This window comes from Mytilus galloprovincialis, chromosome 4 (genome assembly GCF_965363235.1).
Source record: "Mytilus galloprovincialis chromosome 4, xbMytGall1.hap1.1, whole genome shotgun sequence".
Classification (NCBI taxonomy): domain Eukaryota; kingdom Metazoa; phylum Mollusca; class Bivalvia; order Mytilida; family Mytilidae; genus Mytilus; species Mytilus galloprovincialis.
Genome location: NC_134841.1, coordinates 62,161,376 through 62,175,737, shown reverse-complemented (window position 1 = coordinate 62,175,737; position 14,362 = coordinate 62,161,376). Strand labels below are relative to the sequence as shown.

The window sequence follows — 14,362 nt, the reverse complement described above, 5'->3', positions numbered from 1 at the left end:
TATAAAAAACAATTGTTGTCATGAAACGAGTTATGTTCTTCTCATATATTTTATGATAGTATGATACTAAACCCCTAACGGGAGGGATTGTGCCAGATATTCATATGATGAAGACATAATCTTTCAATCAGTTTAATTGAGGTCTGGAGCTGGCATGTCAGTTAACTGCTAGTAGTCTGTTGTTATTTATGTATTATTGATTTTATTTATTTTCTTTTGTTACATCTTCTGACATCGGACTCGGACTTCTCTTGAACTGAATTTTAATGTGCGTATTGTTATGCGTTTACTTTCTACATTGGATAGAGGTATAGGGGGAGGGTTGAGATCTCATAAACATGTTTAACCCCGCCGCAATTTAGCGCCTGTCCCAAGTAAGGAGCCTCTGGCCTTTGTTAGTCTTGTATGATTTTTAATTTTAGTTTCTTGTGTATAATTCGGAGTCTTGTATGACGTCCATTATCACTGTACCAGTATACATATTTTTTAAGGGGCCAGCTGAAGGACGCCTCTGGGTGTGAGAGTTTCTCGCTACATTGAAGACCCATTGGTGGCCTGTTGTCTGCTCTATGGTCGGGTTGTTGTCGCTTTGACACATTCACCATTTCCTTTCTCAATTTTAATAAATGTAAAGTAAGCAATAGTTGCAAAATCGATAGACAATGACTGAGGAGGCAGGGCCAAATAATCTCCATGGAAACGAGTGTCAATGTTAATACAACTGTATACTAACTAGCATTGACTTAACATTAGTGGTTCCCTATGAATTGATTTAATCACAGACTAATACATTGTTATTGCTGCCGCCATAAAACAGCACACAACCCCTTGCTTTTCGAGGTTAGGACAATAACTAGTTTAAGCCTGCCATATATAATTATATGTGCCTGTCCCACGCCAAGCATCTTGTCAGTGGTTGTCTTATATTACAAATGTATATCCTGGATAGTTTCTGCTTTATTCCTTCAAATCTTTTTTGATTGAAGGATAAATTAGAGAGGGACAACTTTGTGTGCGCCAAGACTTTATATTGACATGTAGATGTCTTTTGTTTATGTTGTTTGGTTTCTGTTTATAGACACACATATCGGTTTTATTCATACTACTAGTAATTACAAAAAATAAAATTAGGTTTTAATAGAAAGAAACACCCATGTCTGGTTTGTCCGACTTATGATCATAAAAAAAGTATGTCAAATTACAAAATGTGGCAAACACAGCATATGCATGCATGTGTGATACCAAAAACAAACTTGATATTTTTGGTCTCATTTCATAACATTTACTGTTAATGCTTAATTCATGGAAAAAAAGTTCTACAGATTTTTTATTTAAATTTAATTTCTGAGTTTTTGCCCTCTGATATATATGCTTGTGTCAATATAAAAAATAAAATTGTTTGTGCTGAGTACCAATAAATAAGGATTCAACATCCAGTTTTATAATTATTTTGTGTAGGAAAAAATAATCTGTTAATGTCATAAAAGTATTTGCTTTTTATAAGTATTTGTCATAAAAGTATTTACTTTTTATAATTATTTGTCATAAAAGTATTTACTTTTTACAATTATTTCACAAAAACATATCCTCATCAATAACTAAAATAAATCACAAAAGGAAAGGTATTCAGATCATTTTAATATTGCAGGGAATTTGTATAACAAATAGTATAAAAATTAAATAATAGTTAAAATCTCTTTTGCTATGATGAAGATTCTGCATGTCCATTAGTTGCTTTTGTGCATTTGCCTTTCATGAAATCATCTGAAATAAAAAGGTATGCATCATAAAATATATCATTGAAAGTTGGCAAAAACAAAAATTTAAAATAACTCTGTTTAAAACTTGATATAAAAAAAAATCCAGGAACCTGTCGAAAAATATTAGTTCCTAAGTCAAAAGTCAGTAATATGAAAATGGAATAATATTGGAACTTATATTCTGTAGGAATTTATATTTGGTAACATTCCAAGTCAGGAGTCTGTGTTTCAGTGATTGTCTTTGGTTCATGTCTGTCATATTTGTTTTTTTATAAACTGTTTTGTTAAGAAAAATAGGCTGTTAGTTTTCTAAATTGATTTGTGTCATATTTTTCATGTCAGGCCTTTTATAGCTGACTATATGGTATGAGTTTTTCATTGTTGAAGGTCTTATCCACTTCTTTAAACTTTGGTGGATAGTTGTCTCATTGGCAATCATACCAAGTCTCATTTTTTTATATAGAGCACTATTCAAACATAGTCAATAGATCTGGTGGTGGAATCTGTTTTTCTAATGATTTTTAGCCAATATGCAAAAATATGTGTTCTTTCTACCTGACGTCAACATACATGGTCTCCTTTTTTCCTGACATCACAATAGGAATTTCAGAGGAAAACAAGAAAATTTGACATCATAATCGAGTTTTGACAATTGAAGAAATGAAATCAAACCAATCACATGTTAATTGAAAAAAAATAAACAAGTATGAAAAGAGATAAGTCCAGTAAGAATTAGAGAAAAACAATAATTACCTATACTTGCAACATATGTATCATTGAAAAAAGTCTGGCACTGCATAATTTCTGGATTAAAATCTGTTGTTCCACCAAATAAGACCAGCTTGTCATCTACAACACCTGCAGAATGTTGTCCACGTCCTTTTGGTAAATCTCCATTAGCTTTTGGTTGTAACCACTCCATTGTTTCTACAAAAAACAAATCAAATTAAAGGCTAAATCATTTTTGACCAAGCATTTTTATGGTACTGTGGATTCATATATTTCATGAGTACCAATTTTCGTGGATTGGAGAAAACTTGCATTTTCATGGATATATGAATTGGTGGTTTTGCCAAAGTCTGTATACAGTCATATAGAAAATTTGAAATTTATTGAACATTTAAATTTGGCGGTTCAACGGTATCCACGAAATTCTCGAAAAAATTGGTATCCCACGAATAATAGTAAATCCACAGTATTAAATTTGCAATAAATGTCAGCTACCAGCTACTAACTAAGAAATAAGTTTAACACTTATAGAAAACATTAAGTTGTTACTGATGTAGCTTGGAAATTTCATCTCATCATTAATTGGGTCAGAATATTTATTCAAAGATGCAATTAAAAAAAATGTTTTGTTTACTACTGCTAGCTGACCCCGAAAAATAGTGTTACTTTCTTTAAAATCCTCCTGCAAAAACCGCTTGAATGGATGAATGTCAATCATGATCTGTCAATATTTATCGTACTAGGACTAACATCACAGTACCCAAATTGCACCTATTCAACAAAAAGAGCTGAGAAATTCTTAAAAGTTTTCTTTGAGACTAAACCATTTGTATTTTAATTATTTGACATTATACACCGCTTACAAAATAGGTGAATATATTCAAACATACACATATGTTGTTATTCATGTATTATTGTCATTTTGTTCATTTTCTTTTGTTACATCTTCTGACATTGGACTCAGACTTCTCTTGACTGATTTTTTTATGTGCATATTGTTATGAGTTTACTTTTCTACACTGGCTAGAGGTATAGGGGGAGGGTTGAGATCTCATAAACATGTTTAACCCGGCCACATTTTTGCACCTGTCCCAAGTCTGGAGCCTCTGGCCTTTGTTAGTTTTGTATTATTTTTACTTTTAGTTTATTGTGTATAATTTGGAGTTTAGTATGACGTCCATTATCACTGAACTAGAATATATATCTGTTTAGTGGCCAGCTGAAGGACGCCTCCAGGTGCTGGAATTTCTCGCTGCATTGAAGACCTATTGGTGACCTTCTGTTGTTGTCTGTTCTGTGGTCGGGTTGTTGTCTCTTTGACACATTCCCCATTTCCATTCTCAATTTTACTAAATGTTCACAGTTTATATCAATAAATGAAGCTTTCACTGGAAATGAAAAATGTACGAAAACGCCTCTGTGCAACGTTCACAAAAAGTTTTCTTTTAAAAATGAAAAAAAATTATTGTTAAAAGCATCCATTTTAAAAAATATTAATAGCTTGAATAGTGAGTATATATGTAGGACTCAAATCTATGGCGGGTTCCAAATCTATGGCAGATTCCTAATCTATGGCAAAAGTGATGTTACAAACGTCAAAAAAATCAAATGAAATAACATTATGTGACAATTCGAACTGTTCATTTTTATATAAAAAAAAACTGCTGTCTTGTTTGATAAGGGACTTACTAGTTGGTTTAAATAAAGGGCTAAACAGGTACCATGCAAAGATTTTAAAATGTTTATTTTTACCGGGCGCATCATTTTAATCTTTAAGTCTGTATTAAGTTCTATGAAATATGGAATGTTCATTTCATAAATGTTTATAGACATGATCCCATTGTCGTACATAGATATATAGGAAGATGTGGTATGAGTGCCAATGAGACAACTCTCCATTCAAGTCAAAATTTATAAAAGTAAACCATTATAGGTCAAAGTGCTTTTAACATGGAGCCTCACAATGAACATCAAGCTATAAAGGGACCCAAAATTACTAGTGTAAAACCATTCAAACGAGAAAACCTACGGTCTAATCTATAAATTTATTTCATTTTGATAAGACATTGATTTAATTGAAAACAATTTTATCTGATGATGTATTTTAAAATGAAAAATTGCTAAATATGGTTAATCATTGTATTGAGATTACTAATTTATGATTGAACTTATCAATTCTAAATCTTTTTGTGTAAACCCTGGTAATAGTTTAAGCATGTCACTAATTCAGTTTGCTCCATCCTTTTACTCCAATTTGATAGTGTGTTCATGTATGGTACATGTTGCTGTATTTGTCCTATTAGAATCGAAATAATTCATGGGGGCTCGAATATATCGTGATTTAACCATGGGGTTGTCCCTTTATGCCGATATTCTACCCCTCGCTATCAATGAATTATTTCTTAATTAAAACGAGAAACCAGAAATCCACTTGTTTAATACATGTCAAAGGTCGTACATGTACTGCATTGTTTTCCATTTGCACAATATTTGCCATAGATTTTGAAACAACAAAAATACACCATAGATTTGGAAATTACAAAACTTGCCATAGATTAGGATTGAAAATAATGTGCCATACATTTGGGATGGCATGAAGTCACATTTGCCATAGATTAGGAATCTGCCATAGATTTGGAACCCACCATAGATTTGAGTCCTACATATATACTAATGTCAAATTGTTCTAAATATTTGCAAAAATAAAACAAAACATCTGCTATTTGATTTTTAATGATATGAATTTAAGCATGGGTGCATTTAAGGCACTCCTCATTACGGAATCATTGATAGTTTGGAGGTCGATTCAAACCCATTTTTCTATGACTCAATATGGATTAAAAATCAAATTGGTTTAAATTACCTATACAATAAAGAAGGATATGGCTACAAAATAAAACACAGAATGAATTTTTTTTTGTCTTGATCATAAAAAAGCGTTGGTGAAAAAACTGTCAAAATAGGTGCAATTTGAGTACCATCACATTAAAGATGAAATATCTAATCATTTGGTCCAGGCAATCACATTACAGATAAGTGTCTAAAAGCCGACCTTTTGAAGTATTTTATATGCTCTAAGTCTATCACTGCCACAAAATTTGCTAAAACAAAACTGGATGTTTAACCGCTATTTCACTTTTCTGTTTTGTCAAGTGTGAACACTGAATACTCTCAGATGGAACTTGCTAAAGCTTGGTGAATATGTATTTTGCAATACTTTTATACATTTATTCATCAAATTTTAAATTTCATGGAATTTAAGGGCCAATATTGACCCTTTCGAAATCTAATCCTATCGAAAATTTCAAAGTGTTAAAACATTTCAACACTTTCCTATTTACCTGTGTCAAATATATGTAGATCTCAACACTTTCCTATTTACCTGTGTCAAATATATGTAGATCAGCAAAGTGTTGATTTTGTTCACCTCTTCCTCCCATTACAACTACTCTTTTACCAATTGCAGTTGTTGTGTGAAAGGAACGTGGCTCTGGTTGTCTCCCTTGAACTTTACATTCCTTCCATTTCCATGTATCTGTTTGAATAATAATTTCATTTACATAAAAATACAGTGAAACCTGGCTAAACCGAATCCTGCACAAATTGAAAACCTGTATAAACCAAACATGTTCTAATGCACTGTAATATCAAATTGTATGCGTTGTGAACTTGATAAAACAGAACATTGGCCAAAAACCAAACAAAATCTTAAGTCCCGAAGAGGTTCGGTTAAAATAGGTTTCACTATACCAGTTAATATTTGTCCTATTTAAACCTTTGACAAGTTTTATTAAGGGATTTAAAACTAAACATTTTCAGAAGCTTTCCATACAAATGACTTTTTAACCACACTGGCATTTTTGTTCTTCCTGTTAATATAATACTACCATGGTCAGAGCAACTTACCTGTACTAAATATATGTAAATCATTTCGTCTACATTGTGTATCTCTTCCACCAAATATGACTAGATCTGTACCAACAGCACACATACCATGCGCTGCTCTTGCTGTAGGAACTCCAAGGTTTTTCTGCATGGGTTGAGACCATTTCTTATTTACTGCATTTAAAGACATTTTTAAAAGTAATAAAAATATGTCTTTATATAAATAATTGTTAATTACACATATAATTATAATTTTTTTCATAATTCTAATGCTTTTTTTTTTTAAAGCTGCCACCATTCAAATTTTTATTGATGTAAATAAACCCCAAGTCTCTTTTAATTCATAAGGGAAAAATTCTGTGTAATAAGTGTAATACAGCTTAATGTTTCACAGTGTATCCCAAACTCTGTCTGACCAACAAAATGTCAGACAAAAAATCCTTGGTCAGACAGAAATTTTCAAATTTTTTAGTTGAACATCTAGTACAATAACATAAAATTTTAATTTCAGTCAGACAAACTCTAAAACAGTTTGACACAGACTGGTTTCAGATTGAATTTAAATTTATTTTTCTTACCTCTTGCAAAAAGCATTTATTGAAAAACTAGAAATCTAAAGACACATTTCAGGTGTGAATCTAAATTAATTTACATTGTTAACTATTAGTTTCAACAGTTTTTACAAACTTAAGATGGTCAAACTGCTGCCAAATTTACAAACAAGACTGATAAGGAATTTGCATGTAACCATTCAACATTCTTTGGAATACTGTGGATTCATTTATTTCTGTTGGTACCAATTTTAGTGGATAAAGGAAAACTTGTATGTTAGAGGATATTTAATTTCAAGGTTTAGCCGAGGTCGAATACAAGCCTAGAACATTTACTCATTGAACATTTGATTTCATGGTTAACCTATACCGACTAAAATTGGTATCCAACGAATAATAATGAATTCACGTACAGTATGCAAGATGTTAAACATGCCTTAAACAAAGATAAATACCTGTATCAAAGACAAACAAATCATTAAACCATCCAAAAGAAGCACTTCCATCTGGTAATTCATCCTCTCCCTCTTCCTCGGACTGAAATATATAATGGAAGTTTGCTACAATACAAATACACTACAGCTTAGGTGGATTTTGCTTTTTCCACCTGCCTACAGTGGCATTGGGCACCCAAGTTTTCTAGTTTGTTAAATAAAGAAACTCGCAAGTACAATCAATTGAAAAATGCAGATAAGTATTTGTAATCTAAGATTTAAAAAAAAAAAAAAGGGGGAATATAGCTAGAGTAGGAACAAGCGGGCTGTTAATTGTGGGCAGTAAAAAAAAGCAAAATCCACAAGGGCTGTTGTGTATATCTTCAATGCAGGGACAGTTCATAATCATGGACAGAACGATGATCAAATGGCAGAGAAAGACAGATGGACTTCCTCCATCACTGTTATATAGTGTTTATAATATAAACTGTCCTCTTTACACAGACAAAAACTCATACCTATCATTTTGAGAAAGATATCAAAATCCAGTCAATAAATACACAAACAAACTAAAACAGTGGGAACACTTTTAGTCAAAACTAAATGTGTTGTAATAACATGAATACCAAGTCCTTACTCCTGATTGATGTACATTTTTTGGAATCTGCATGCATAACAACAAGAGAAGAACAAGTTATGCTTCTCTGAGCTTCAAATTAATTAATTGGACCCAGCATACCCATATACTAGTGATGGAAAAATAATAAGTCATACTGTCATGGTTATCTAAAAACCACTATTGTATTAGGACTTTCTTCAAAGCCCTTACATTCAGAATCAAAGTGGTCACATGAAGGTGAAGGTTTCATTCATTTTGCAGTTGGAACAACAATGTAAAAATAAACATTGCATTGGAAAACATGGGTTCAACTAAAATTGTGGACAAAGGAAGATAACTCCAATACTAAAAATTACTTTTGTATTGACATATATATATTTTGGCATCTTTTAGTCCACATAATTGATTGAAAAGCAAACACAATCTGTAAGTCCCCATTAAACACTAATGTAACAATAAACGAAATCAACATTTTAATGCATTATGAAGGACAGTCTGGACAACTGTTGGATTCCAGTTGGACTGTCATGGGCATTATTATATGAACCAGTCACTAAGGGGGAATTCCTAAAATTTATACAAGGAGTTCAATGAACAGCACAGTATATCCTAATTGAAAAGCAGTTTTACTTAGTTGTTTTTGCAAGCTTATTACATTATTTGTCCACTGAATGAAAGAAAATACTGTTTGCATTTGATATATTTAAAAAAATTTCAATGTTCAAAAATATTTTCACCAAAAAGCCTCACTTCTAGATCTAGAGTATTTTTTGTGTCTTTTATAATGCTAAATTGTCTTAGGTCTTTTAGTAGTTTTTACTCCATCTGCGGATTTACATGATTATATAATGACTTCAATTTCAAAAAAAAAATCCAGTGTCCCTTCTTCACTTACAGGGATCAGACAATGCAAGCAGTGGCTGATGCAGAAATTTCATAAAACAGGGGAGAGGATCCACTGACTGCCAAAGAGAGGGCCTTCTCCAGTCATGCTTCTGTGATTCCCTAAATAATCAACCAATTTTTTCCCACCAAAGGGGAATCACTGTCCCCCTATAATTTGCCTCTGTCTAGGTTCTGTTCTGATAACAATTTAATCAATCAATCAATCAATGAAATGTATTCATCCAAAGTTTTACAGATCAAATATAATTCATATTGTTTGGGTGATCATCAGTGATCATTTTCTGATATTCTTTTTGGTGCGTTTATAATAATCCAAAATGATAATCCTGTTAATCCCCTTTATCTGTATTTTATAAATGGAGTAGTTAGAAAAAAATGTGTTCGTACATCATATATATCTAAATCTGCCTCAGCTGACTTAGGTCCAAATCCACCAAAATAATAAATGTTGGTTCCTATAGAAACACCTCCTACTTTGTCTCTCTGTGCTGGAGGTGTACCTGTGGTTTGTATTTCTGACCAAGTTTTATTTTCTGAAAAAGACAGGCAACATAGATGACATATATGGCATTTTAAAAAGATTATTCTCTACAACTTAATCATGTTAATATCAAACACAACCATGTGCTATTTGTGTTTATTTTTGGTTGGAGTCAGCCTCAATCTGGCGTTTGTATGGTCTATTGTAATTTGTACTGTCCAATATTTTATGTGATCCCTGTACACCATTTTGTGTATCATACATGTTATATGATACCTTTTTCTGTGTCCATGTGATCCCTGTACACCTTTTTGATTCTCAGGTTTCAGTAAATTTTAAGAAAGGTTCAGAAGGATTCTAATTTGTAATTTGTAATTTTTATTTAACCACAATGAGTTAAGTTTTGAGATAAACAACTGGACACTTATAAGTATGATTGGATGCCCTTAAATGGACATCCTTGGATTTAAGACTTAATTTCCAAGTTTCCACTATAAAGCCTGTGTCATACAATATGAACAACAAAACTGTTAACACTAATTGACTTGACAAGACATTTTCAACCCCAATATATATATTTTGATATACATGTATGTTCTATAATTTACTTGTATGAGTGTACGAGTTTGTGTTAATTTTTCTGTTTTAAGTCATCCAAGATCAATGGATGGCTCACAATGAAGGAAACTTAATGTTTATTACTGTATAACTGTATTATTTACCAATATCATATTCATGCATAACATCAAACCAGCCTGACATGTGACTGAGACCACCAAACAAATACAACTTTTTTCCAACAGCAACCAGACTTGCAGTGGCCCTTGGTGATGGTACAGTCCCTCTTACTTCAATTTTCTCCCATTTCATTGAGGCTGTAAGAAAAAAAATGTTGTAAATGAAGAATCAATTAAAGAATTTTAATGACTTTAAGCATGTTAAGTGGTGAAAATCTTAAAAGTGTTATATTTTTTTGTCCCTTTTTGGTAATAATTAAGATAGCTACATTTGTTTATATACATGTAATTGTAATCAAAGTACAATCCCTATAGATAATACAACTATAATACAAGATTTCTATACTCTATTTGAGTTTTTCTCAGAATTACCTTTCAAGTGATATATCTCCACAGTTTTTTAAAGTTAAACATGTTATATCTATCAATTTAGCAGATTCATTTTTTACTCAGGTAGATTAATCAATGAGTGAAAGATTTCACTTAGAAGAAATTTAAAGGTCCCAGTGAATAAACTACACAGAGAACAATACCTGTTGTATTTGTTCAATTGGACAATAGAACTGCCAAAAGTTTAAATGGACAAGTAACTATCAAATGGGGAGCGTAGCTATAAACCGACACCGCCAAATTCCGACAGTCCAGTAGTCCGACAGTCCGATAGTCTGACAGTTCAGTGATCCGACAGTCCGTTAATCCGATGGTCCGACACAAAACCATGCTGCTGCAAAGGATGATTGTCTTCTTCTAAGCTTATAATTAGCATACTGCTGAAACGCGAGCAGTGTTTAAAATTTAACTAGAGGCTCTAAAGAGCCTGTGTCGCTCACCTTGGTCTATGTGAATATTAAAGGAAGCAGATGGATTCATGACAAAATTGTGTTTTGGTGATGGTGATGTGTTTGTACATCTTACTTTACTGAACATTCTTGCTGCTTAAAATTATCTCTATCTATAATGAACTTGGCCCATTAGTTTCAGTGGAAAATGTTAGTAAAAATTTACAAATTTTATGAAAATTGTTAAAAATTGACTATAAAGAACAATAACTCCTAAGGGGGTCAATTGAACATTTCGGTCATGTTGACTTATTTGTAAATCTTACTTTGCTGAACATTATTGTTGTTTACAGTTTATCTCTATCAATAATAATATTCAAGATAATGACCAAAAACAGCAAAATTTCCTTAAAACTAACAATTCAGGGTCAGCAACCCAACAACGGGTTGTCCGATTCATCTAAAAATTTCAGAGCAGATAAATGTTGACCTGATAAACAATTTTACCACATGTCAGATTTGCTCTAAATGCTTTGGGTTTTGAGTTATAAGCCAAAAACTGCATTTTACCCCATGTTTTATTTTTAGCCATGGCGGCCATCTTGGTTGGATGGCCGGGTCACCGGACACATTTTTCAAACTACTAAACCAAAAGATGATTATGGCCAAGTTTGGATTAATTTGGCCCAGTAGTTTCAGAGGAGAAGATTTTTGTAAAAGATTTCTAAGATTTACGAAAAATGGTTAAAAATTGACTATAAAGGGCAATAACTCCTAAAGGGGTCAACTGACCATTTCAGTCATGTTGACTTATTTGTAAATCTTACTTTGGTGAACATTATTGCTGTTTATAGTTTATCTCTATCTATAAAATAATTCAAGATAATAACCAAAAAGAGCAAAATTTCCTTAAAATTACTAATTCAGGGCCAGCAACCCAACAACGGGTTCTCCGATTCATCTGAAAATTTCAGGGCAGATAGATCTTGAACTGATAAACAATTTTACCCAGTGTCAGATTTGCTCTAAATGCTTTGGGTTTTGAGTTATAAGCCAAAAACTGCATTTTACCCCATGTTCTAATTTTAGCCATGGCGGCCATCTTGGTTTGATAGCCGGGTCACCAGACACATTTTTCAAACTACTAACCCAAAAGATGATTGTGGCCAAGTTTGGATTAATTTGGCCCAGTAGTTTCAGAGGAGAAGATTTTTGTAAAATATTACTAAGATTTACGAAAAATGGTTAAAAATTGACTATAAAGGGCAATAACTCCTATTAAAGGGGTCAACTGACCATTTCAGTCATGTTGACTTATTTGTAAATCTTACTTTGCTGAACATTGTTGCTGTTTACTGTTTATCTCTATCTATTATAATATTCAAGATAATAACCAAAAACAGCAAAATTTCCTTAAAATTACTAATTTAGGGGCAGCAACCCAACAACGGGTTATCCGATTCATCTGAAAATTTCAGGGCAGATAGATCTTCACCTGTTTAACAATTCTACCCCATGTCAGATTTGCTCTAAATGCTTTGGTTTTTGAGTTATAAGCCAAAAACTGCATTTTATCCCTATGTTCTATTTTTAGCCATGGCGGCCATCTTCAGACACATTTTTTTAAATTAGATACCCCAATAATGATTGTGGCCAAGTTTGGTTTAATTTGGCCCACTAGTTTCAGAGGAGAAAATTTTTGTAAAAGTTAACGACGGACGCCGTACGCCAAGTGATGAGAAAAGCTCACTTGGCCTTTTAGGCCAGGTGAGCTGAAAAGTGGAATGCATCATAATGGGATATAAATTAAATCCCATCTTGTTTGAACAATTTAAGGGGCAATATAGCTACGAGATATATAAAAAATCAAAAGAATGATTTTTTTTTGTTCAATTATTAATGAAAGTGAAATAGTGAAATAATTATTTCCTTTTATCAGCTAAAATGGTACGTTTTAGTCAAGTTAAGCTCAAACACATTGATAATGACTTATTCACTTGCAAGTGAATAATTCGACCTCATTAAATCTGTATTCATATGAACTTCAATTTAACCCAGCAGAAAGAGAAAGAATAACACATGAATTGTCTGTGTATGGGTATTTAAAGGAAAAGAATGTCAACATTGAAAGTGAAACAAAGGTAAATAATTTGATTAACTGATTCAATCCACACAAAATCATTCTCTTAAAGGTAAAAACAAATCAGTTAATCAAATTATTTTATTCATACTGACTGATTTGCTAATTTTCTGTGTGAAAAAATATACCAATTTTCTAATTAACAAACGTTCCATGTCTATATAGGCATACTTTTCAGAGACAAGCGACCTTGCGTTGGACTATCAGGCTGTCGGATTATAGGACTGTTGGACTATCAGAATGTCGGATTATGGGACTGTCGGATTATATATGTAGGTCTGACCCCATCAAATGAACCTGTGGTAAAGTATGATAGGGTTCGCAATAATAGGATAAAAGGTTCAAATAATTACATTATTATTAATAAAAAAGATACAAATGAATGTGTTTAGATAACACAGGGGGGTCAGTTAATTTTTTTAACCATGTTAACTGCCTTTTCTCTGTTCTCTAAGGATCTTTACTTAGCACAATCAAATTATATATTGATTTTATTGTTTTAATAGAAAATAAACTTTCTTGTCACTATTTTTTTTCTTCTTATCACTAATTAGTGAGACTGTATAAGTTTCATGACATTTGTTTGGTCAAGTTAAACTTAAGTAAGAAAACAGAAAACAATTTTAGGACGTACCTACAGATGTACAGATCAGGAGACAGACAATGGTAAACATTAATGCCCCTCTGCTACGACCAGGGCATAAATAAAGGCAACAGTACTCAGTAGTCTATCATAAATCAGTAGTCCAAATAATTATGACGTCTTGAAAGACGAAGTAAGGCGTCAAAGAAAAAAATTATAATAGCCTTTCAAGACGTCATAATTATTTGGACTAATAAAACAGTAACTGCTTGTAAAAATATGTGTATTATTAGTTAAATTTCCTATTTAATGAACTTTGATATGCCATTTTAAGATTGTACTAACTTTTATAAGAAGATGATTATTTTACCTGTATCAAGTGCAAGTAGATCATTTGATTCTTGTGGTTCTATTTCTGATTGTAAATGTAAAACACCACCAAAAACAAACAGGGTTTTTTCATAACCACAACAACATTGTCCTTCTCTAGCAGGGAATGCATTTGTTTTTTCTGCATTTTTCCATGTAATGTTTATGCTGTTGGGTAAAGATTCTAAATAAGAAACATTCTGACTTGTTTCGTTTCCCATTGTTGAATCATATGTTGATAAACACTTTTAATAGTAAAAATATCCTTTCCCGCGTAATCTGGTTTATAATGAGAGCAAGGTGCGCAAATGTGATATTATTCGTAAACCAGTTTACGATAACCGGATGTTATCAAAAACAGCTGATCAAGCAAAAAGAAAAACAAAGGA

The 14,362-nt window shown here is 32.2% G+C and overlaps 1 protein-coding gene across 1 annotated transcript; it reads right to left on the bottom strand.

The window, feature by feature from the left end:
• Window positions 1–1,618: 1,618 nt before the first annotated feature.
• Window positions 1,619–14,261, bottom strand: LOC143072643 (kelch domain-containing protein 1-like). Its single transcript, XM_076247685.1, has 8 exons — window positions 13,975–14,261; window positions 10,088–10,240; window positions 9,272–9,417; window positions 7,381–7,462; window positions 6,396–6,548; window positions 5,872–6,024; window positions 2,514–2,687; window positions 1,619–1,764 (listed from the first exon to the last, which is right to left on the bottom strand). Exons 1-8 carry the CDS (start codon window positions 14,192–14,194, stop codon window positions 1,703–1,705), a joined length of 1,143 nt encoding a protein of 380 aa, XP_076103800.1. The 5' UTR covers window positions 14,195–14,261; the 3' UTR covers window positions 1,619–1,702.
• Between the last annotated feature and the right edge of the window lie 101 nt (window positions 14,262–14,362).